Source organism: Sphaerodactylus townsendi, linkage group LG03, assembly GCF_021028975.2.
Source record: "Sphaerodactylus townsendi isolate TG3544 linkage group LG03, MPM_Stown_v2.3, whole genome shotgun sequence".
Classification (NCBI taxonomy): Eukaryota; Metazoa; Chordata; class Lepidosauria; order Squamata; family Sphaerodactylidae; genus Sphaerodactylus; species Sphaerodactylus townsendi.
The window spans coordinates 177,462,143-177,485,391 of NC_059427.1; the positions used below are offsets into that span (position 1 = coordinate 177,462,143).

Genomic DNA, 23,249 nt, shown 5'->3' on the forward strand with positions numbered 1-23,249 from the left:
GTCTTCAAAAGGTAGCTGTGAGGAAGGTAACGATGGCAGCGCTTGGGAAGAACTGAAGAGTGTGAGCCGCCTAGAGCCCTTCGAGGATGAGGCGGCCTATAAAATCGAATAAAATAAATAAGATAAGATAACTCTTCCTTCTGACACCATTTTCTGATTGAAAGTTTCCCCAGCCCAACTGATTATAGCTCTGTTTGGGAAAAAGACAGACCCAGTACAGGCACCTGCCCCCCCCCCCCCCTTGCAATGGCTAAAAACATCATGCAAGGAGGAGGGATATGGATTAAACCTGCAGCTTTCTGGAAGGGGGGAGTTGATCCTCCCCCAACATTGTCTTCCAATGAGGAATCTTCCCTTCTTCATGGATTTTGGCTCCAGTAGGAGGAAAAAAATTACCAAATCAAAGCACCTTTCTTTTGGCTGAGGGGAGGGGCATTTTGATAACACGGGATGAGTTGATCTTGTCCTTCCTCAGCCTGGAGGCCCCCAACCATGTGCCCCACCTCCCCAGTGACTGCTTTTTGGAGCCAAAAGTCACATGAGGAATTCCAATTGCAGAAATCCTAGGAATTGCCTATACCTCGACCTGGAGAATGCTAGGTCGCTGAGAACTGCCTGGACCTTCCTGCGGCCAAAGGTAAATTGGCTAGCAGAGGTTTGCAGATCAGCTGAAGGCAGACAGTGAAGGCAGCTGACTTGAAGCAGATGAGCTTGTTGTGTGTGTGTGTGTGTGTGTATATGCACAGTACCCCTGTGAGCACACTGAGTGAAGCAATTTTTTAAAATGTAAATCATTCTCCATCCAAGTTAAATGCATTAAAATCCCACTAATTTTAGTAGCTCAAATCCCTTGGCTTGAAATCAGTGGAATGTAAATGTTTTTAACGCATCCCCCCCCGCCGCCGCCGCCGCCGCCGCCGCCGCCGCCGCCACCCTTCAGTTAATAATCTACTGTCCACAGTGGGCAGGAGCTAAAACTAAATGTTAAAAAAAAGATGAAACATGGAATAAATATTTGGGATACGTGAACACATTGACAGCACATTCTCACAATGCAAAGGTCAGTACAGTTTGGGAGACGGGAATGAGGAGAAATAATGTCTTGAAGAAAGAGGCTTCAATTAAATTCTAGCAATATTATCTCCAAATAAGTAGCTGGCTGTAATTAAAGGACCATTGACTGGCGAGGGAGGTTGTCTCAGGTGTGGTATCAAGCATATGTTTCTATAGACAGTTAAATGTAGTAAACACCTTTTCATGGGCGTTCAACATGCTTAACTTTAACCATTACGTTTATTACGCAACCAAATTCTCAGGAAAAATTTTTTTGGAGTCCAGTGGCACCTTTAAGACAGACAAAAGTTTTATTTTTGGAATAAGTTTCCGTGTGCCTGCTCACTTCTTCAGAAATTAAATTCTCAGCATGAGTTTGGCCTGTCACTGTCTACATGTGTTATTTTTTCTGCTTTAGCAACTAGGGTCCAAAAACAACACAAGTAAAGATGTTGGGCTTGAACAGCCCTTTGCCATGGTAGATACATTGTTTTTTGAAACATAAGGGGCTTTTGAAAGCAGATTCAGATATGGCGTGGAGGTGTCAGCAATTCTGTTAGGGATTCTCAGGTCCTGATTCCAGCGCTTGTATTTCTATATGTTGCCCAACTGGAAGAGATGCAGGGGAAATACATCATGTAGCCGTGGGTCAGCTCTACTTCTACAACCAACATCTCCTGGTAATTCCTTCCTGTAGGGAAGTTGGCGTGGTCACCTCTAGATCTTGGGCTTTTTAAGTGGCTGCTGCTGCTGCTGAAGTTGTCAGGAAGGGTTCTGTTGTGTTGGGAATTCCAGTGCAAGACGGAATTAGAGATTAAAAGACTTGGAAAGAAGGGGAAGTTGTTTCCCTGTGTCCTCCACCCCAACCCCAGGGATTTTTTTTTTCAATGGGAAAAAAGTTTCAGATGAAATATTTCTCTTTTTAGAATGGGTGAGATGCTGCTTAAGGGGGGGGGGGGGTTTCACACTTGAAAAATGTTGTATAACTTGAAAAAGCTCTGAGGACTTTTCCTGTTTTTTTGCCAGAGGAAAGATTGGGAAATTTAGGGAGCACCACAAATACTCTTATACGGCAGACATCTACAACATTTTATAGGTTTTTATCTGTTTAGCTAGTTTTGATAACAATTAATAAGCTACAACAGTTTGGTGTTTTCATTTACCTTAATAGTCAAAACATTCTGGCAGGCCTACCTGTAGTAATTCTATGAGATAGGATCTGTCCAAACAATACATTTGTTTTGTTTACTACAGAATTACATTTCTACCTATGGCTTTTATTTTTTTCTTCTTATCTCTTAGGTGGCAAACATTACATATTGTCAGGGGGATGCTATCTGGGTCATTAAGGTGCATTCCTAATCCTATGTAACCGGTTGTAATAACAAACCAATGCTGCTCTGAGGTATATGTCACCAGCCTGCTATATGTAACCAGTGCCATCTGTGCATTCTTTCCTTGGTCTTTACTTTATGGCTTCACACACTTTGTAGGAAACTAGGCTTTCCTATTAGCGAGTCCATTATCTGTAGGAAACTAGGCCTGTGCCACATATAGCAGGCTGGTTAGTACATATATCTCAGAGCAGCATTGGTTTGTTATTTCAGTTGGTTACATAGGATTAGGAATGCACCTTAATCACCCAGATAGTATCCCCCTGACAAATAATAATAATAATAACAACCTTTATTAGGCATTAAAAGAATAAAAGGAAGAAAACAAGCATTGGCAGGTCAGATTATTCTATTCATGAAAAACCAGTACAGAATAAATTATTCCAAAATATCTGATAAAAACTTGGCTACAGAGGTTACACTCGACAGAGAAGAGTTGTTTAATAAGAATATGACCTTCCCAACTGCTGTATATTCATGAAACTTTACAGGGAACAAAGCAAAGAGCCTGCTCCCTCATGTTTAGAGCAGTAGAGCAATATATGTTCCATAGATTGAGTCTCGGAAATTTTCGATCTTGTGGGGCAATCTTCGTAAACCTCCCTTGTAAAATAGTGGAGGGGAAGGAGATGCGAAGTGCCCTAGTAAATGCCCACCTTTGGTTGGGCTCTAAGAATTGGGTCAGGTAATCTGCCATCTGGTTAATTTTAAATTTGATGTTTTAATAGAGGGGGGAACAGCTGCTTCGAGCTTTGTGCTGCAGAACTTGGAACTCCTGATCTAGAAGCTGCCTTTTTAATTGGGAGTAAGTTTCAGAAGCAGGTAGCATTTGAAGGGCATCCCAGGAAAATCCCAGGGAGAGTAATTTGGTTTCAACTGAAAACCACCACTTGGAGTCCTGAAGCTGGGGGAGAGTACGATCGGTAAGGCTATTGGTGTCAGAATTAAAACACAGACAAACCCAAAATTTAAGAGTAGCTAGCTATGCTTTAATAACTAATAGATGTTGTCCTGCCTCCAGGCAAAGTGCAGTGTAGGGAATGCAATGGGGAACTCCGAATATTTTGTGTAAAAAGGATTACTGTATTTTCTCCACTTTATGGTTCCAGGCATTAATCCACAAGGGGATCCCATAAAGAAGTTGGGGAATGGCATTCATATTGAAGGCTTTCTATGCAGCAGGTATGAATCTGTTGCCTTTTGTGAAAAAGAAGTTTTCAACACCCACCACAGTGGCTCTACAGGCTTTTACAGCAAGATCTCTGGGATTGGACCAATGGGCTCTATGGTGGAAAATGATCCCTAAGTATTTGCAGAATTCGACAAATGCGCCATCAAACATCCATCTAGTAGGTGTTAGCAAACACAATCACTTTGGATTTAGTGGGATTAATAAGTAATGAGTTTCGTGCGCAGTACTCGCTGCATTTGGACAGGATACAGTTTAGGCCAGCCTTTGTTCTGGAGAGTAGTAGTGCATCATCCGCGAAGAGAAGAAGTGGGAGAGGTTCATTTCCACAACTAGGGCAATGTGAGTTAGCAGATTTCAAGTCCAGGGACAGATCATTGATTAAGATGGGGGCCAAAACACAACCTTGTTTAACACCTGTGGAGGATTGGATTTTTGGGGTTAATTTTCACAATGGAGTGCATCTCACTTGATGAGTGGTATTAGTATGCAAGAGTTTTTGAGTTTTGGATTTATATCCCCCCTTTCTCTCCTGCAGGAGACTCAAAGGGGCTGACAATCTCCTTGCCCTTCCCCCCTCACAACAAACACCCTGTGAGGTAGGTGGGGCTGAGAGAGCTGTGACTAGCCCAAGGTCACCCAGCTGGCGTGTGTGGGAGTGTACAGGCTAATCTGAATTCCCCAGATAAGCCTCCACAGCTCAGGCTGCAGAGCTGGGAATCAAACCTGGTTCCTCCAGATTAGATACACGAGCTCTTAACCTCCTACGCCACTGCAAGGCTTTAACAAGGGCGAGAAGTCTACCATCTACCAGTGGTGGCGAACCTATGGCACTCCAGATGTTCATGGACTACAATTCCCATCAGCCCCTGCCAGTATGGCCAATTGGGAATTGTAGTCCATAGTACAACTGGAGATGCCATCAGGTACCTATAGGTCTTTCCTAGATACCCATCTTCATGAGGTTTCTCCCAAAGAGAGTTCCTGCTCACAGAGAGTCAAATGCCCCTTGTAGGGGTCTAGGAGGAGGCAATCTATAGGGAGGATTTGCCCGTGTAACTTATATTTGGATATGATGGCATTTAAAGAGAATGGGCATGAAGGTCTAAAAGTACAGAATTTCCTTTTGTCAAAACCCTAATTTGTTCCGGCCCACCTGAGTGATCTTGTTTCGCTTGACTTCCAATGCAAGCCTAGTTTGTTCAAAAGATATTGAAAAGAAGTAAAAGGAAGTTTCCCCCCAATAGATACTAATGGGCCTATAATTGGATGGAATAGTAGGATCGCCCTTTTTGTATATGGGGACAAGGTTAGCATTAGTCCAGAAGATAGGTATGTTAATTAAATTGTTCACAGTTGTAAACAGGAAGGCTAAAAGGGGCGCCCACCAGTCAGAAAAGCATTTGTATATCTCGGGTGGAAGAGCGTCAGGACCAGGGGCCTTTCTTGATTTAAGCTGTTCTATTAGAGTTATGATCTCATTTTCAGAAACGGGGGCCCAGCAAGGAATATTTGTTAAGGGTTCATCCAGAGAGGTAGTGTTGAGATCCTTATCCGAGGTATAAAGCTCTTTGAAGTAATTATACCAGGATTGGGGATCTATCGTTACAGATGGGTGGCCGCACACGAGTGGCCAGCAACTATGGCCCATGACCCTCTGTTGTCCTTCATTTTAATGGAATGAAGGAGTTTGTCCTAGTTAGACTTAACTGTGGCCTCTCGTTTTTCCTGTATGAGCTGTGTGAGATTTGTTTTAAGGGCAAAATAAATGTTGGGAAGAGAGTCAATTTCTCCTCTCTTGAATTTGCTGTAAAGTTGCCTAAGTTGCTGTTTTAGAGCACTGTGCTCTCCTGATCTGTAGCTATCCAAAGTTTTGGGCTTACGGTACTCAGCAATATGGGTTTGACTTGTGAGAGCATTGGCAATCCTTCGTTAGCACTTCGAATTGTGTGATTATATTTTCTGAGAGTTGTGCATTTTAAAGGTTCGATCTATAATTCTGCAACTGGGGACTATGCCGGAGAACTTCAGTTTCCTTAAAGGAGGAATTTTTCCATACCATTTTTGGAATTGAAACAAGAAATTGATAGTCGACCTTAGTACCATAAGATCCCAATTCAAGACAGAGCGCTAAGGGCATATGATCACTCCAGGGTTGATAATCTATTGAGAAGGACTTAACATTCCCAAGATCAGAATACGGCATTAGGATATAGTCGATGACACTGTTGCCCAAGGAGGAGACATGTAAAATCCCCTTTGGTGTCAATTGAAACTAGGCCATTTAAAGGGACTATGCTGAGTTGTAGACACATCTTGGAAAAGTTGTTGCCAGCAACATTGGTGAGCTGGTCTCTCAAACTTCTTGGGAGGAAAAAAAATGACCAGGTAACAGATCTGGATCTAGGCTGGTTAGTGATTGGAAGCTAGATTCATCTTTACCAATTCTAGCGTTAAAGTTGCCAGCAATGATCAATTTATCAGGTTGGTAGAATTGGCAAAAAATTAGAGAGATAGTTGTAAAACTGTTGAGCAATATCGTTATTCCGGGCAGAAAGGGAGTAGGGTGGACCCTGACAAATATACATGTGTTATGTTAGCGTAAGATGTAGCAGTTTGCTATTTGGGCTATACATATTAATAAATGATGCATTTTATGTTATTAAATCGGTAAAAGTTAAGGTTTGATGGGAAAGGAAATGTTGAATCAACATTTCCATTTTTTTCCAAATAAAAATGGCAGCAAGACCCCCACCTCCAGTCTTCAGTTCCTGGAAATTTTATACCTCTAGCTTTATGTAATGTTTTAGAGAAAGGGTGGAATAAAAGGGTTCTAAATAAATACATATAGGAGACTGAAATCCCTTAGAAGAGCCTGTAGTTCCCTGTACATGTTCAGTTCCAAAGCTGCAAGAAAGATCTGGAATTTTGTATGTAAAAAACCCCTAGTTGATACATTACAGAATCTGAGCTTAGTTTCCCACCACAGCGGATTCCCACAGGTCTAATTTAGTGCTGCATGCCATTCACACTTTTTCCGATTAAAAAAAAAACACCCATTCAAACTTCTGCTTTTTTGTTCTGTGTGTGCGGGAAATGTGATGGACTTTTAAGGATCACCTGAAGGACAGCCACTCCCAGGTTGTGCGTGTGGCTTCCTGGTGGCTCCTAGCCCCGATTAGCTCAACCGTCTGCCACTAGTGTCAGGGCTTTTTCTGTGGTTGCGCTGTATTTGGTGGGATGCCGTGATGGAGGAGCTTCATGCCCTCAGGGACTAGTTAGATTCTGCAGGGCGTGTAAAACTGAACTTTTCAGCAGGCTTGATAGTGAAGCCATTCACTGTCCAGCTCTGGCTATTTCTCCCTTTTAGTTTTCAGAGTTTTGAGGCTTCCAGATTTTGATACTGATATTTTGGAAATACTACTTTACTGTGGTCTATTATCTTGGTTTTAAATTAGGTCATTCCAATAGCTGTTAGCTGTTATATGGCATTTAACCTGTTATTAATCCTGTTACCCTACATTATTGTTATAGCCAGCTCGAGCTGCATTTGCTGGGGGCGAGACAGGATATAAATTTGAGTAATTAATTAGCTAATTAAACAAATCAGAAGCTTTATACATAGAAACAAAAATAACGGTCACCGGAGGCACGTGTGAGGGTCAGGGATTCCATGCACGGTGAAATCCCATATGGGTTGTGAATGTTTAGTGAGATCCCATATAGTTTTCAAACATTTAGTGGAAATTGCCCTTTAAGTCTGCACGTTTTCTCTTGCGGTGAGATCTGACGTTTTGCGTTTTAATCCCCAGTTTTTAGGAAGTAGTCGTAGAGGCCTGGTTCTAGACCGACTGGTGCAATTAGGGTACTGCAGGTTTGTCGAGTCTTGGGTTTTAGCCTCTCTCAACCTTTGTCCCTGTTGTTTTGCTTATGAAGCCTATGTCCAGATCGGCTGTCTCATATTGCTTTGGTTATTTTTTGACCTGCCTCCCAAGTTCCTGTGTTTTGAGGGTGTGGTCCTTTTACTCTGGTTCCTTCTTTCCTCGGGCTGCCAGATTGGGGCTGGGAAAAACGATGCTGCAGAGTCCATCTTCCAAAGCATCCATTTTCTCTCGGTCAGAGGTGTCCAACTCTGGCGCTTCAGATGTTCCCATCAGCCCTTGCTGGCATGGCATATTGGCCATGCTGGCAGGGGCTGATGGAAACCATAGTCCATGAACATCTGGGGCACCAGAGTTGGACACCCCTAGCCTAAATAGACAATACTGACTTTGATAGACCACAGGTCTTTACCTGCCTTCTTCTTCCTGGCAGGTGTTCCAGAGTCTGGAGGACCACCATCAGGAGGTGGTCTCCTTCTTCCGAGAGAACGGCTTCCACGGTCTGATTGCTCATGACTCGGAGTATGCCCTGTGCAACATCCCCTCCTACTACAGCTCCCACGCCCTCAAGCTGAGCTGGAACGGCAAGAACCTCACCACCAACCAGTTCCTCATGCAAGAGGTGGCCAAGCAGCTCGGCCTAAAACTGGGCAGCTTCCCTGTCTTCGCTGCTCTGCTGGGTAAGTAGGGACAGAGTGGCTGGGCTCGGTTAACGAGGCTGAACCGTGGATCGCCACTGGGTGATCTCTCAGACCTTGTGATTCCTTCCCTTGTGTGCAGCATACTGTAGCTTGCTTGAAACAGTAGTACAGGAGGAGATGAGTGTTTGTGCACAAGCAGGACTCGTGAGCGGAAGGGACCCAAGAGGTAGTCCTGTGTCGGATGAAAGCAAGGCCACAGATTTCTGGGAACTCCTTTGGAGCTGTGATGGCCCCTCATGCAAGATTCCTGCAAGAGCTCTCCGTCTGCCTGGCACACTAACTGTCTGTGACCTACATGACATCTCTGCTTTACTTAATCAGTTAAATCATTTCAAATTCTTACATGCTTGGGGCCGCTCAAAAAAATGTATTTAATGAGGTTACCGGATCAGAGTCAGGGAGAGATTGAGGGGGGAAAAGTAAGAATGAAAGAGGAATCTGCAGAAAGTAAAGGAAGTCTGCTATCAGTCGATCAATCAGTAATTTATTATGATCACGGATAAGTAGAATAAAACATACATCAACAGAGAGGCTAGAAGATGGATGGATGGATGGATGGATGGATGGATGGGCGGGCGGGCGGGCGGGCGGGCGGGCGGGCGGATGGATGGATGGATGGACAGTCTTCCGATTTGAGTGTGGCATTAAGTCACAGGTGACTTACAGCAATCCCAGCAGGCGATGTTCAAGGCAAGTGAGAAGCAGAGGTGGTTTTTGCCATTGCCTTCCTCTGCAGAATCTTCCATCATGGTCTCCCATCCAGGTGCTGACCCTGCGTAGCTTCCAAGATCTAACGAGAGCAGGATATGCTGTGCCATTCCTCATCCAGTCTTCTGTGAAGAGATATTAAAAACAAATACATATCACTAAATCGACACCATACCCCAGTGAATTCTGGCAAGTACACGCAATCTGGCAATTCTTTCCGAGATTCAAGATCTGCAAGAAGAAAGGAGGTGTATCATTCCTGAGATTTTTGTAGGACAGCTGTAATTAATATATATGTGAGATCATTATAGGAAGAAAAAATTGGATTTATACCAACAGCAAGGAGCCTTGAAGCTGCTTACAAACTCCTTCCTTTCCTCTCCCCACAACAGATACCTTGTGAGGTAGATGGGGGTGAGAGAGTTCTGAGAGAGCTGGGACTAACCCAAGATCACCAGCAGGCTTCATGTGTAGGAGCAGGTAATCAAACCTGATTCTCCAGATTAGAGCCTGCCGCTCATCTGGAGGATTGGGGAATCAAACCCAGCCCATCGCTCTTAACCAGTATCACTCGCTAGAGAGAAGTCCTGTGAAGGTTTGTTCTTGTCAGTTTGGCAGAGGCCACACAGTTGTTGAATTCCAGTGCATGAAAAAAAAAAGAGGGGTGCACCTTGAAAATCAGGGGCAAGGCAAACTTGGCCAAGGAGGTGGTTAATTCCGTTCAGGATAGTTTGGCCAGAGAAGAGAGAAATGTGACAGCAGCATTTGGCTGGTAGTTGCTGCATTTGATCCACTGAATCCCTGGCCTCAGGAAGGTCTAAGAAATCAAGCAGGGCTTGGTGTATATGTGAGGATCATCAGATAAGATCCCAAGAACCCCATCAATGTCAGACTCCTACTAGCAGAACTCTAGAGCAGGTCTAGAATTCAATAGTGAATCTAGAGGGGGCCAGAGCGGGCACATGACTCAGGCGTGACTTTCACATGTCACATATGGGCACCACTGGGCTACTCCAGTCCCTCCCCCACTGTGCCACCAGTCTGCGCCACCTGCCTGCCTGCCAAGCAGAAGTCCACCGGGTGAGCTGCCGCCTGCTGCCACTGGGAAGGAGTGAGAGTCCTTCCCCACCCACCCCATTGGGAACACCTGCAGGGGGTGGGGCCTGGCAGCTACAACAGGAGTTCCACCAGCAGCCCAAGGCAGCCAGCCTGTTCAGCCCTGCCTGGGACAGACCCTCCTGTTGGTCTGCCTGCCTGCCTGCCTGCCAAGCAGAAGTCCACCGGGTGAGCTGCCGCCTGCTGCCACTGGGAAGGAGTGAGAGTCCTTCCCCACCCACCCCGTGGGAACACCTGCCGGGGGGTGGGGCCTGGCAGCTACAACAGGAGTTCCACCAGCAGCCCAAGGCAGCCAGCCTGCTCAGCCCTGCCTGGGACAGACCCTCCTGTTGGTCTGCCTGCTTGGTGTGGTAGTAGTTAGCGAGGCTATAGGTTTTGGGGAGAGCGGCTGAACAATGGGGGCACCTACTTTGGGGCAGGGGATCCCGGTATTGATGGGACGGGGTAGATATAGCGGTAGGCGGCGGCCATATGATAGAAGGCGAACAGAATCACGGTCATGCTCGTTAAGCCTTCTGACCTCCGACCCTATCCCAAGAGGCAGCGGTGGCAGAGTTCAGAGTTACTCTGCCCGTCGCTTCAGTGCTGATCAATGCCAGGTCCATCAACAATAAGCCGCTGTGCTAAAGATTATCTCGAAGCCCAACAGATGGACCTGGCTTGTATCACTGGGGAAACCTGGAGTGCGTGAGGGTGAAACCGTCGCCTTAGGTAGTCACGCCATGCCGGGTTGGCGTGCCTCCACCAGCCACGAACACAGGGCTTCGGGGGGGAGGTGTGGCGATGTTCATCCGTGATTCCATTCCCTTCAGAGTGACCCCCATCCCAGAGATTGCCGGCATGGAGTGTGTAATGGAAGCCTAGAGTGGTTGGCCGTGGAAAGTCAGGTGGTCCTCCTGGTGTACCCGATGCGCCCTAAGCGCACCAGAGGACAACCTGCTGCGGCTGCTGGAGGTGGTGGCCGGACTGGGCATTGCGGTTCCCCAGTCTTATTGTTCTGGGGGACTTTAATGTCCATGCCGACACCGCCTCATATGCTGAAATAACTCTTGGACCTGAGTATCATCCATATGGCGGCACTAGGCCTCTCCTTATCCAGGATTCTGGCCCCACTCATGAGGCCGGCCACACGCTGGATTTGGTCTTTGGTTTGGGGAGTTAATATGGTCATATCCTCTACGGATAGAATGCCATGGTCTGACCATTACGCATTGAAGGTTCGGATGGCCCTGCCGCGCCAAACCCGTCTAAGCGAGGGGCTGATTTATGCCAGCCAGCGGAGACTTATGGATCCGATTGGTTTCCTGTGAATGCTCTGCGGGGACCCTGAACCGCCCGGCACACTTTCGATGAGCAGGTGGAGGACTGGAAGGAACTCCCGGCTCTCCGATGCCATCGAGATTGTTGCTCAGCGTCCTCTTCGCGCCCGGGTTCGGCAGGCTCCTTGGTATGCCGAGGAGGTGCGCCATATGAAACGGATGCTTAGGCGACTAGAAGCGAGTGTGGCGGAAATCTGCGTGGCCGCGCTGCGCGAACATCTTATAGGGCGTTTATGAAGGCCGATATGAAGACCGTAGCTCAAAGAAGGCGAAGAGGGCTTTCTTCTCCTCCTCTCTTAGATCTGCTAGCTCCCGCCGAGCACTTAATTATTTCGTATAATTAGGTCTTTGACCTCCTTATCGGAAGGGTCTGCAAATCATCGATTGGCTATTAGCTGTGAAGGCATTCATGAGCTTTTTTGCAGATAAAGGATTCACGTTGCTTAGCCGGGACCTTCCGCCCGCGTTATCTACAATTAGTGAACTGGGGAGGCTCCCTTGCCGTCAACCGAGACTAAGTTTGGCCCAGTTCTCCCTGCTCCTCAGTAGCCGCTGTTGACAGGGCCTTGGCTGCTATTAGACCTACTACCTGTCCTCTGGATCCGTGCCCCTCCACAATACAAAAGCTTGCCGGTGAACTCTGACCCCATCTGTTGAACATCATCAATGAAAACCCTTGAGCAAGGGGTCTTTCCGGATGGGTTGAAGGAGGCAGTGGTCCATACTCTTGAAAAGACCATCTTTAGATCCAGGTGATCTGGCCAATTACCGCCCCGTCTCGAGATCTTTTCGTTTCTGGGGAAGGTAATTGAGAGAGTGGTGTTGGAGCAGCTTCAGGGTTTCCTGGATGACGCATCGGCTTTCGACCCCTTCCAGTCCGGCTTCCGTGCTGGGCATGGTGAGACGGCTCTTGTCGCCATCACAGACACGCTCCGTATGCAACTTCGACCGAGGCGGATCGGAGCTGCTGGTTTTGTTAGATCTTACACTTGGCGTTTGATATGTTCGATATTGCGACCTTTTGACCCACCGCCTGGCAGCTTCGAGAATGCGGGGCACTGTCCTTCAGTGGATTGCCTCGTTTCTCCGGGACCCGGAGTCAGCAAATTATTAGTGCGGGGATGAAGCCTCCCGGAGGTGCCCACTTCAGTCGAGGAGTATTGCCGCAGGGAGCGCTACTATCCCCGCTATTATTTAACATCTATATCACGACCACTTGCTCAGTTTGGTGCGGAGCTTTTATTTCGATCTGTCATCAATATGCTGATGACACTCAGCTCGATTCTGTTGATGGAGGGGAAGCGGTTTACGCCCCTAAACTCTCAAGCATTGTTTGGAAGCGGTAGCTGGTTAGTTCGCGGCAGAGCAGGTTGCAACTGAATCCATGAAAGACGGAGATCCTCTGGCTAGACGCGGGGGGGTGAGGTTAGGGATTTCCAGCCGCCCGGTGTGGGAGGGGGTCTCGTTGGCGCCGACCCCCTCTGTTCGCAATCTGGGGGTCCACCTGGATTGATCTCTCTCAATGGAGACCCAGGTGGCCCAGCAGCCCGGACTGCATTTTTCCATCTTCGCCAGGCCGGCCGGTTGGCTCCCTTCCTCTCCCAGGCGGATCACAGCCACCAGCCAGTCCATGCAGCGGTCACCTCCAGAGCTGGACTATTGTAACTGGCTATGCAGCCGGCCTTCCCTTGCGTTTGATTAGGAAGTTAAAGCTGGTCCAACATGCGGCAGCACATGCATGCTCACAGGAGGCGCCTTCAGAGAACACATCCAGCCTGTGTTGCGACAGCTGCATTGGCTCCCGGTTGAATTCCGAATCTCATCTTCGGGTGTGGGTTTTGACCTTTAAGGCTTTGCGCGACCTGGGACCCTCGTACATTCGGGACGCGCATCACCCCATATCGTTGACTTCAGAGCTCTGCGCTCTAAGAGAGCCAGCTTACTGGTGGCCCCCGACCCCTCTATGATGCGGCTGTAGCCTCCACGCGACCCAGGACCTTTACGGCACTGGCCCCGGCCTGGTGGAACACCCTTCCTCCAGCTGTCCGGGCCCTGCTTGAGTTCTGGGTGAGTTCGCCAGGGCCTGTAAGACTGTGTTGTTCCACCCGGATTTTGGAGTGTCCAGCTGCTGACATGGTGCCCCCTTACTGCCCTGCCCCTAGGGCAGTTACATCAGGGTCCCCTCATATTGAGGGGTCCTGCCATCTATGGGGGTAGGTTTTAAGTTGGGGTGGGGCGCCTAACATTATGTATTATGGTTTTTTGCTGTTTTATGAGTTTTAAGCTATTTTATGGGATGGAGCCTATGTGTTTATATTTGTACGACCGCTCCTGTTGATGTTGTAGTGAATGTTGTTCACCGCCCGGAGCCCTTCGGGGATTGGACGGTATACAAATTAAATAAATAAATAAATAATAATAATAATAATAAAACACCTCCTTCCCCCAACCCCCCACATGAGCAGACGGTCCAACAGGGGAAGAGGAGGCGGTGGGGGGGGAGGCCTGCTAGACCAGGCTAGCAGGAGGGAAGAGGCACCATTCCTGTTCCTTCTCCTCTGTTGCAGCCTGCTTTCTTGCCTCCCCGGGGAGGGCATGGCAGGGCAGTCGGGGGGGGGGTGCATTTCTTCTGCTGGGTTGGCGCTGCTGCTGCTGGGCCTGTCCGTCTCTGCCTCTACTGCCACCGGCAGCCTCCCACCCAACACCTCCTGCAAAGAGTTGGGGCAGCTGAGCTGCGTCAGGTAAGGCGTCTTCGTAGGAAAGACGACTGGGGGTGCACAAAAAGCTACAGGCGGTCAATGGACACAAGTTCAGTGCTTGTCCCTGGGCACAGTTTCTCCTAGATATGCCCCTGCTGGAGTTTATGGGTCGTCTGCTCCAAGAAATAGTTGAACAAGGACTGGCCGAGCGAAGATTTCACTTGGGCATCGTGTCGCCCTCCTTGAGTGAGAGGTTAAACACTCACGCCTGTCTCTCTCTCTGTGTGTGTGTTTACGTCCATCCTCGTGGATGCTGGACCTTCTCATGCTTGGTTTCAATCAGAACAACACATGCAAACGAAGTAAATATATTCAAATACATATAATATGGAGAATTTCAAGTGTCACAAGATGCAGTCTCTGTTTAGAAGGGTCCAGATTTTGGGGCACATGGAGATGATGGGCATAATCCTAAGGAAAGTATCCTGCATCTTGGTATGCCTTTTTTTACCAAGTGCCAGTTATGTTAATCTGGAATGCTGCTAAACTTTTTAAAAAATATTTCATTTCTTAACTGCTGATTTTATTGCTGCTGCTTTGATAGGAGAGTTGTCATGTTTGACAACTCTCCATCAACTTTTGCTGCGGCTTAATATTTTTATGAATGCAAGCTGTGATTGGTGTGGTCTTGGGTACAGAAGGGTCAAGCTTCGCTCTGTGTTCTAGCAGGGTGTGTGACAATGAGGGCTTCCGTGTGTCTCAGTTGTGTTTCCATCCCACTGTTGTCGGTTGGCACCAATTCCCTTATCTTCTCACTCTCAGGGAACCACATCCTTCCAGACGAGGACCTGGCTGCTTTCCACTGGAGCCTGCTTGGACCCGACCACCCACTGGCTTCACTCAAGGTAATGCTTTCATCCCCCATTCTGTCTAAATGGTTTTGGGGCAGGAGGCACCGGCTTGAAGGGCATGCCATTCTTCAGGAGTGCGGGAGGAGAAAGCAGATTCTTGTCCTGCAGAAAAAAGACCGGGAGGGTAGGGACCAGCCCTCCAACTTTTTTGTTCCCATCATATGTGGGAGTGGGTTGCCAGTGGAAAGTGAGACAGCGCACTGAAGTTCTGTGGCCAGCTCTGCGAAAGGAATGGGCTCTGATTTAAAGAGATGGTGTAGGGCACAGATCCCTAGCATGGTGTCTGAAGCCACTATGGCGCCCACTAACATTTTTCCTGGTACCCACCAAGGTTTTACTTTTAAGTAAGTGGGGCCAGGTAGGGCTTTTGCTCAGCATGGCTTCTGATTAGCCACAGTAGATAAGATAAGTTGTGCTTTTTTAAAAAAAACAAACCCCATCAGTTTGGCAGAAGGGGCCACCACAGCACAAGAATCTTTACTTTGTGATGGAAGATAAGCTGCAGCAGCCATTTTGTGGCTTCATCCACCTTTTCTTTCAGAATTCTGAAGGTGTCGGCAGACTCCAAAAGGTTGGGCACCCCTGGTGTAGGGGGCGACTTCAGCCCTGATGGCAGGAGCTCCATTCTTAGTTCCAGAAAGACACGGGTTGGACCGTATTTGACCAGGGATTTAGTTATGGACTAGACCCAGGGGCCATCCACAGCTCTGAAAGGTGTTAGGTTATAGAATGTGTTTGGAAATAGATCTGGGAGGAATGACATATGAGGGCTCAGTGTCTACAGTTGGGGGAAAGAGTCCCTCCCCAAGAGCGTCAGAACCATCTCACCACAACAACAAAATAGAACCACATTTCGTTCTCAGCGTACCCTTGCTAGATTCAATAGAGACACGAGACGCCCTTCCTGGGGTGACAGACAACAGTGGCAAAATCAACAGTCCTTTCATGGCCGGTCCTCCTTTTGTCCCTATGGTAGTGGCGGTAAGTTCTCCGCAGCTGGCAAGCCCACCAGAGCCTGACTACACAGACATTCCAGTAGGAGGCCACCTCCAACTTCCACAAGGTATGGATGGGCGACCATGTGGATGACTGGACACGGGAGGTGGTGTCTCAAGGATACTCTATCGAGTTCGATCGGTTCCCAAAACCCCATTTCCTCTTGTCACCTCTGTCAAAACAACCAGGAAAAGCATATAGAACAAAGGAAGCAATCCAACATCTCATCGACATTCGTGCCATAGAGGCGGTGCCGGAGAACGAGAAGAAATCAGGAGTTTATTCTCATTTTTCATCGTTCCCAAGAGGAATGGAAACTGATATGCCATCCTGAATTTGTGCTATGTCAACCGTCATACCAGACTGCGCAAATTCAGGATGGAAACTTTGAGAACAATCGCAGAAGCCCTCAGACACCAAGACCTCCTTTCATCCCTGGATGTCATGGAGGCATATCTCCACATCATGATCCATCTGGCACATCGAAAATTCCTCTGCTTTGCGGTCAACAATCAGCATTTCCAATATTGGGCCTTGCCATTCAGCCTGGCAACTGTGCCTCGAGTATTCTCCAAAGTCCTGCTTGCACCAGTAATATGGCTCAGACAGCATGGGATTCACCTACACCCCTATCTGGATGATGTCCTTATCAGATCCAGGTCCAGAGCTCAGGCGTTGAAAGACATTCAGACAGTCATCTTGGTATTCCAGACCCACAGGTTTGTCATAAAGTTAGAAAAGAGTTCATTGGTACCCAAGACAAAGATGGAACACCTGGGAGCCATGATCTCCACATTGGACAACTTTCTTTATCTGAGCAACGAGAAAATCATCAAAATACAGAGAACAGTAGCAGCAGTTCGACACAGCAGGACCTTTCAGCTCCTTCAACTAACCAGCCTTCTCGGCCTTCTCATAGCGACTTTCGACCTAGTGCAGTGGGGGAGAATGCATGCCAGGGTGTTGCAACAATTTCTGAGACTCTATCAGATGGACATTATACAGAGGCACGATCACACGCTGACCATTCCCAATCACCTGAAGTCAGATCTTCTGTGGTGGATGTCCAGACATCACTTGTCTCAAGGCAAGGCGTATCTCTTACCAGTTCGTCCACAGATCTTTATGGATGCCAGCCTCTCCGGGTGGGGAGCCACCCTGGAAGGGAACTTCGTTCAGGGAGAGTGGTCAGCGCAGGAGTCCCACTTACCCATCAATCTTCTCAAGATCCGAGCAGTGTTCCTAGCTCTTCAGAAGTTTCAACCCACCATCTACCAATGACACATCTTGATAAGGACAGACAACATTGTTGCAAAAGCATATATAAACCACCAGGGCGGCACGAGGTCCTCAAGGCTACAGAAGGAGGTCCACAAAATCTTGACCTGGGCAGAAGCGAACCTTCTATCACTACAATCGGAACACATTCAGGGCAAGCTGAATGTCGTGGCGGACTGGCTGAGTCGTCAGAAGGAGTGGATGCTGAACAGGGATGTCTTCCAATCAGTGGTTCAGGAATTCGGGCCTGCCAATAATGAATTTGTTCGCCACCGCAGACAACAACCAGGTCCCAGTGTACATCTCTCGCTTCTTCGACAGAAAAGCCTACGGTACAGACGCACTAACAGCCCCGTGGCCTCAGAGGCTCCTGTACGCCTTCCCGCCGATACGATTCTATCGAAGTTCCTGAAGAAGGTCATGGCAACTCGGGCCGAGGTAATTCTAATCGCTCCCTTTTGGCCCAGACACCCCTGGTTTTCTGTGATCCAGGAGTTGGCAATCCAACCACCTTCTCATCTACCTCAGAGACAAGATCTACTCCTTCAGAGACCTATATCCCATCAACGTACAGAGTGGTTCCAGTTGACTGCATGGCGGTTGAAAGGGACACACTAAGAAAGAAGGGCTATTCTGACCAAGTGACAGATACACTTCTAGCCTCTAGGACAGTGGTTCTCAACCTTCCTAATGCTGCGACCCTTTAATACAGTTCCTCATGTTGTGGTGACCCCCAACCCTAACATTTATCCATTTTACAGATGAAGAACACTGATGCAGAGAGTCTTAGGCGACCCCTGTGAAAGGGTCGTTCGACCCCCAAAGGGGTCCCGACCCCCAGGTTGAGAACCACTGCTCTAGGAGACCAGTGACAATTTGAATCTATAATGCTGCATGGAAAGCATTCGTGTCCTGGTCAGCAACAAATTTCTGGCTGTTGCTGATTCAGACATAGATCCCATCGCTCCGCAATTGTTCGCTGTGTTAGAATTCCTACAACACGGGTTTGAAATGGGGTTGAAGAGCTCCAGAGAAGACAAGTGGCAGTTTTATCCACAGTTTGGCCCACATTCCAGGGGATTCCAGCCTCTCGCCATCCAGGTGGTGTGTTTCCTTCGTGGAGTTCGCCAAATTCAACCCGTGACAATCCACAGATTCCCATCCTGGCGGCTTCACACTGTTCTATCAGTGCTCTCAAAGACACCTTTCGATCCAGTACAGACGATCCACTAAAGTGGTTGTGTATGAAGACTCTGTTTCTAGTGACAATCATATCTGCCAGACGCGTATCAGAGCTCAGGGTTCTATTGGTCAACTCGAACCTCTGTGTTTTCCATCCCAACTGGGTCGTCCTGCGCACTGATCTCACCTTCAAATCCAAGGCTAGCTCTGCTTGTCATATCAGACAAGAAATTGTCATTCCGAGTTTTTATCAGAAACCATCTCGACCGACCGAAAAACTCTGGCACAATTTGGATGCACGGAGGGCACTAAAAGCCTTCATCATAAGAACAGATTCCCTTTTCATCAATGTGTCAAGTCCCAATTTGGGCCATCAAATGTCAGGCATCACGGCCCACTCATTTAGGGGCGTTGCCGCCAATGCAGCTTTCAGGAACAGTGTTTCAGTGGAAAATTTTATTTTCAAAGTCTTTTATCCACCCGGCATTTTTGTCGTAGCCTTTTTCTGTTTCCCACAAATCTTTCCAGAATGTATTTGTAGCTGTTTTTTCTGGTTTTTCTTTCTGCACAGCCGCCTGCTGATTCAGACTCTGATGGAACCACCTTTGATCAGATTGGAAAAGTTGGTTTTGTTTGTACTGGATGACTCTAGCTTCATATCGTTCAATTTTTCTGGCTGTTGCTGTGATTTGTTGTTTCACGATTTCAAGTGCTTCTTCAATTTTTCTTGTGTTCAGCCAGTATTTTTTTAATCAGGTTATTCTTTATTTTGACATTTTTCAGTTTTTGTTCCTTCATGTTCTTCAGATTGCTTGCATCTGATCGTAGGCTCTTGATTTTTAACTCCAACCTGATTTTCCATTTTGGTTTTCCAGTCATTTTTCTTGCAGGCTTCAGTTTTTGTATCCCCAATTCTTGTGTTACAATCACTGCTGTACTGTATGCAAGCTGATTAGTTTCTTCCATTGATGTTATCTGGACAGTTGCGAGTGCAGCATTCGCATCTTCCATTAGGAGTGCCAGATGTTTTCTTGGTACTGTTTTCAATGTTGGCAGTCTTTGCCTTTCTTCCTTTGATGCAGCATAGGTCAAAATTTTCTCTTTAAGTTCTTGTTGCCTTGTGGTCAATGTGTATGAACAATGGCCATAGGTTTTTCATGCAAAATTCCTGCATTTTCTTCTGGCTCAAAATGTTCACTGGGCTCAGATATTGTTAGAGCTTCTACAACTGTCTCCACAGTTGCCTGTTCTACTGTTTCGTGATTTTTCCTTATTTTTTTAAATTCGACTTCACTGAACACCTTGTTCCTGGTTATGAATCGCCTCTGGGCAGCAAGTCTCAGAATCTGGATATTCGAGTTTCCACAGCCGGTACATCTGTTTTTGGTAGCCATGCTTTTGGGGTTCCGATTTATGGTAGCAGTTCATGACAGTTCGAATCTCTGACGTTGAAAATTTCTGCCGCTTTTGTAGTTATTTTGCTTCCAGTTGCCCTGCAGGCCCATGCCCTGGTTGCTCAGCAATGGGTCCTGGTTCCTGTAGCCCACTTGTCGACAGATGCCCAGGTTCACCACCACCCGCCGCGGTCCTTATTATCCTGGGCGATGACTGAGCCAGTATAGACTTCTTTTGAATTTGTTTCACCATATTTTAATGGGTTGGGTGCACTTAGTCCTGCTCCTCAATTGAGACCACTCTGGCATGGTTGAACCTGCTTTGATCTGAGATTTCAAATGCCTTAACAGGTTAGGTGCTCGGGAGCAAAAGCCACAGAAGGCCATTGCTCTCACATCCTGCATGTGAGCCCCCAAAGGCACCTGGTGGGCCACTGCGAGTAGCAGAGAGCTGGACTAGATGTACTCTGGTCTGATCCAGCTGGCTTGTTCTTATGTTCTTATGTTAGTTTGCACTACCGCCAGCACAGCTCTCAACATCACAGAAGCACTTAAGCCCCCCGCCAATGACAAGGCGGCACCCAGTGGGGGGGTCTGATTATTATTATTATTATCATTATTATCATCATCATCATCATCATCATCATCATTATACACATAACAACACAGCACAAATGTCTGGAATTCTCTGAATATCGAGTCCTTCCCAAGGACCTAAGATATTAGAGGTATTTGCGTAGAATATGTGCAGTTCCTAGAAGTGCTGCTTTCTGCAGCAGGTGGACTGATGTTCTGTCCAAGTTCAGGCTTTTCAGATGCTTTTCAATGTTTCTTGGGATTTCTCCTTGAGCACCGATGATGATGATGATGATGATTGTATTAATACAAAAACAGTAATCCACAGCAAACAAGATCACTATGCTGGATTTTGTATTAAATCACATGTCGGACCCTACCCAGGCGTCTAGGACTGTGTGATGTATCGACGAATAATGTGTACAGAGCAGAGTGGTTTATTATTATTGTTGTTGTTATTTAGATTTAATAGACTGCCCTACCCCCGAAGGGCTCATGATGGTGCCGTGGGGGAAGATCGCTTTCGCTTTTGCAGGTGCAGTTTTATCACTTCTGGCCTTGGAGTTCTGCAGCTGGGAAGAGACTCCAGGCCGGACGATGTGAAATGTCTGCTTCTCACGAGGGGGTGGGGATCTCACACTCATATTATCAAGAGTTTGGCACGGTTTTCACCAGAATTCTCTTTCCATGTTCCTGACATGTCTTCAATAAAAGCCTTGAACCAATCAAGTGATTTATTGTCTGAACAGGGAATCTGACAGACACTGGTATGCAGCACAGAGGAGTTTTTGCACCTTCAGATGTGTGCTGGTGTTGTGCTGGGATAACAGTTTTCCGGCACATACCTGCCACGTATACCCACCTACCTGGAGACGTGCATCTCCCCTTAATGCTTCATGCATTCACCAGAGCAAATACCCATTGAAACTGTGCGCTTACGGCTGTGCCGAGTACAGATACGTTGCCACTGCTTGTCATACCCATCTCGGGCTTTGCTTAAGTGCCGTGGTACACTTCTTCCAGGTCCGTGCCCACCAGCTGGTCCTGCCCCCGTGTGACGTGGTCATCAAGGCTGTTTCCGAATACGTCGGCTCCATCAAAAATCCCTCCAACTTGGATGTGATCGGGAGAGATGTCTTCAAACACTCCCAGGTGAGATGAAAATCAGTGGTGAATGGGATGAGATTGCCATCTCTCCCAGAAAACCTGCATTGCGATTTTGGTAGGTCCTGAACATTAGGTCTGGCCTGAAGTGCCCAGGTCGGGTGGAGAGGAGTGGGCTGCTGAGCATCTGGGGAAGGGACTGGCAGAGCAGCAGAGAGCATCCGGGGGGTGGGGGTGGGGGGGCTGGCTAATTCATTGAAGTTGGTGAGCTCTTGGTTCATTGCATCTCTTCCTTCCATGCCCAGATAATCACATGTTCAATAAGTTGTGGCAGTTCTGTGCCTGGCAGGTGGTTGCTTTGGGAAGAGACATGGTTGGATAATGTTTGGTATGATTTCCAAATGCAGTGCCTTTGCTGTTGTGGCAAATTTATTAATTGTTAATTTTAATTCATTTATACCCTGCCTTTCTCCCCAATGGGAACCTAAAGCCGCTTACATTATTCTCCTTGCCTTCATTTTATCCTCACAACAACCCTGTGAGGTAGGTTAGGCTGAGAGGGTGTGACTGGTCCAAGGTCACCCAGCGAGCTTCCATGGCAGACTGGGAATTCGAACCTGGGTCTCCCAGATTTTAGCCTGACACTCTAACCTCTACACCACGCTGTCTCTGGAAATGGTGACTGGCTGCACTCTTGTCTGTACCCTGATAATTTCCTGCCTTTTTCTTTGATTTCCTCAGTCCAGGACCGAAGATAAAATTGAGCGTTTTAAGAAGGCCGTAGAATATTACTCAGTGGCCGTGAAGGCACCCCCTACACTGGTGGGCCAGTCCCCATATGTTCGTAAGTATCCAGGAGACGCTGGTCAACTTCACCTCTCTCTCAACCGCGTTTTTTCCCGCTGTCCAAGGAGGAGGCCCTGCCTGGTAAAACCACAGGGCCCTCAGCTGGGAGAGGTCAGATCTGGACTTGACCTCCAGAGCCACCACTTCTGAGTCTAAAGAGGGCTTTGGTGCCTTTTGTAAGCTGTATGCCTAGGAGGTGTGCGGGTGGCTTCTCCCATCACAGCGCTGTAAGAAATTGGAAGCTCCTTCTGTTGGACTTCTCCTTGGGTCCATGTGCTAAAGGCACTGAGGCACCTGGGTCCTGGGCTTGAATTCTGGCAGTATTGTGGAACTCTTTCCACATCCAGCATTCTCCCTGTAAAGTGATCTTAATAACTGGTTGCCCCCTGGGTGCATCCATGTGTTTAAGGGTTCACGCTCAAGATCTCCTAGTAGTTAAGATGTTCAACTGTGTTCAGTCCTCCTGAGTGTGCACTCTTGCCTTGAGAACATGAGCCATTACCTGGATCAGGTCTGCTTCATCCAGCATTCTTTGCAAGAATCCCGCCCGTCAGAGGCACTTAGGGGCAGCAAAAATAGGCTAAATAGTTCTGCTGGTAGTTTGTGGTCTACTCACCCCTGACCTAGAGAACTTCTTTCTCTATTGTTAGTAGAATTTCGTGCATTTTGCATTTATATCCCGCTTTCCCCCCCAGTTGGGACTCAGAGCAGCTTAGAACATTGTTGTTCCCTCCTCCCTTCTCTCCCAACAACAATTTTGTGAAGTAGGCCAAGCTAAGGATTTGGGACAGGCCCAAGGTCACTCAGCGAGCTTCTGTGGGTGAAGTGGGGATTCAAACCTGGGATGCTCAGGGTTTAAGTCCCCAGTCTATCAACTCCACCACATTCGCTCAGTTCGCATT

At 47.5% G+C, this 23,249-nt stretch overlaps 1 protein-coding gene and 1 long non-coding RNA gene across 2 annotated transcripts in view; one reads left to right on the forward strand and one right to left on the reverse strand.

The window, feature by feature from the left end:
• Nucleotides 1-23,249, reverse strand: part of LOC125429710 — a 398,924-nt gene that overhangs the window by 182,093 nt on the left and 193,582 nt on the right. The gene's annotated exons all lie outside the window — the stretch shown is intronic.
• Nucleotides 1-23,249, forward strand: part of FAM120C (family with sequence similarity 120C) — a 48,183-nt gene that overhangs the window by 5,778 nt on the left and 19,156 nt on the right. The window contains exons 2-5 of the mRNA XM_048491059.1: nucleotides 7,951-8,197; nucleotides 14,883-14,965; nucleotides 21,421-21,549; nucleotides 22,243-22,345. Coding sequence (XP_048347016.1) covers nucleotides 7,951-8,197; nucleotides 14,883-14,965; nucleotides 21,421-21,549; nucleotides 22,243-22,345 — 562 coding nt within the window. The remainder of the gene's footprint in view (nucleotides 1-7,950; nucleotides 8,198-14,882; nucleotides 14,966-21,420; nucleotides 21,550-22,242; nucleotides 22,346-23,249) is intronic.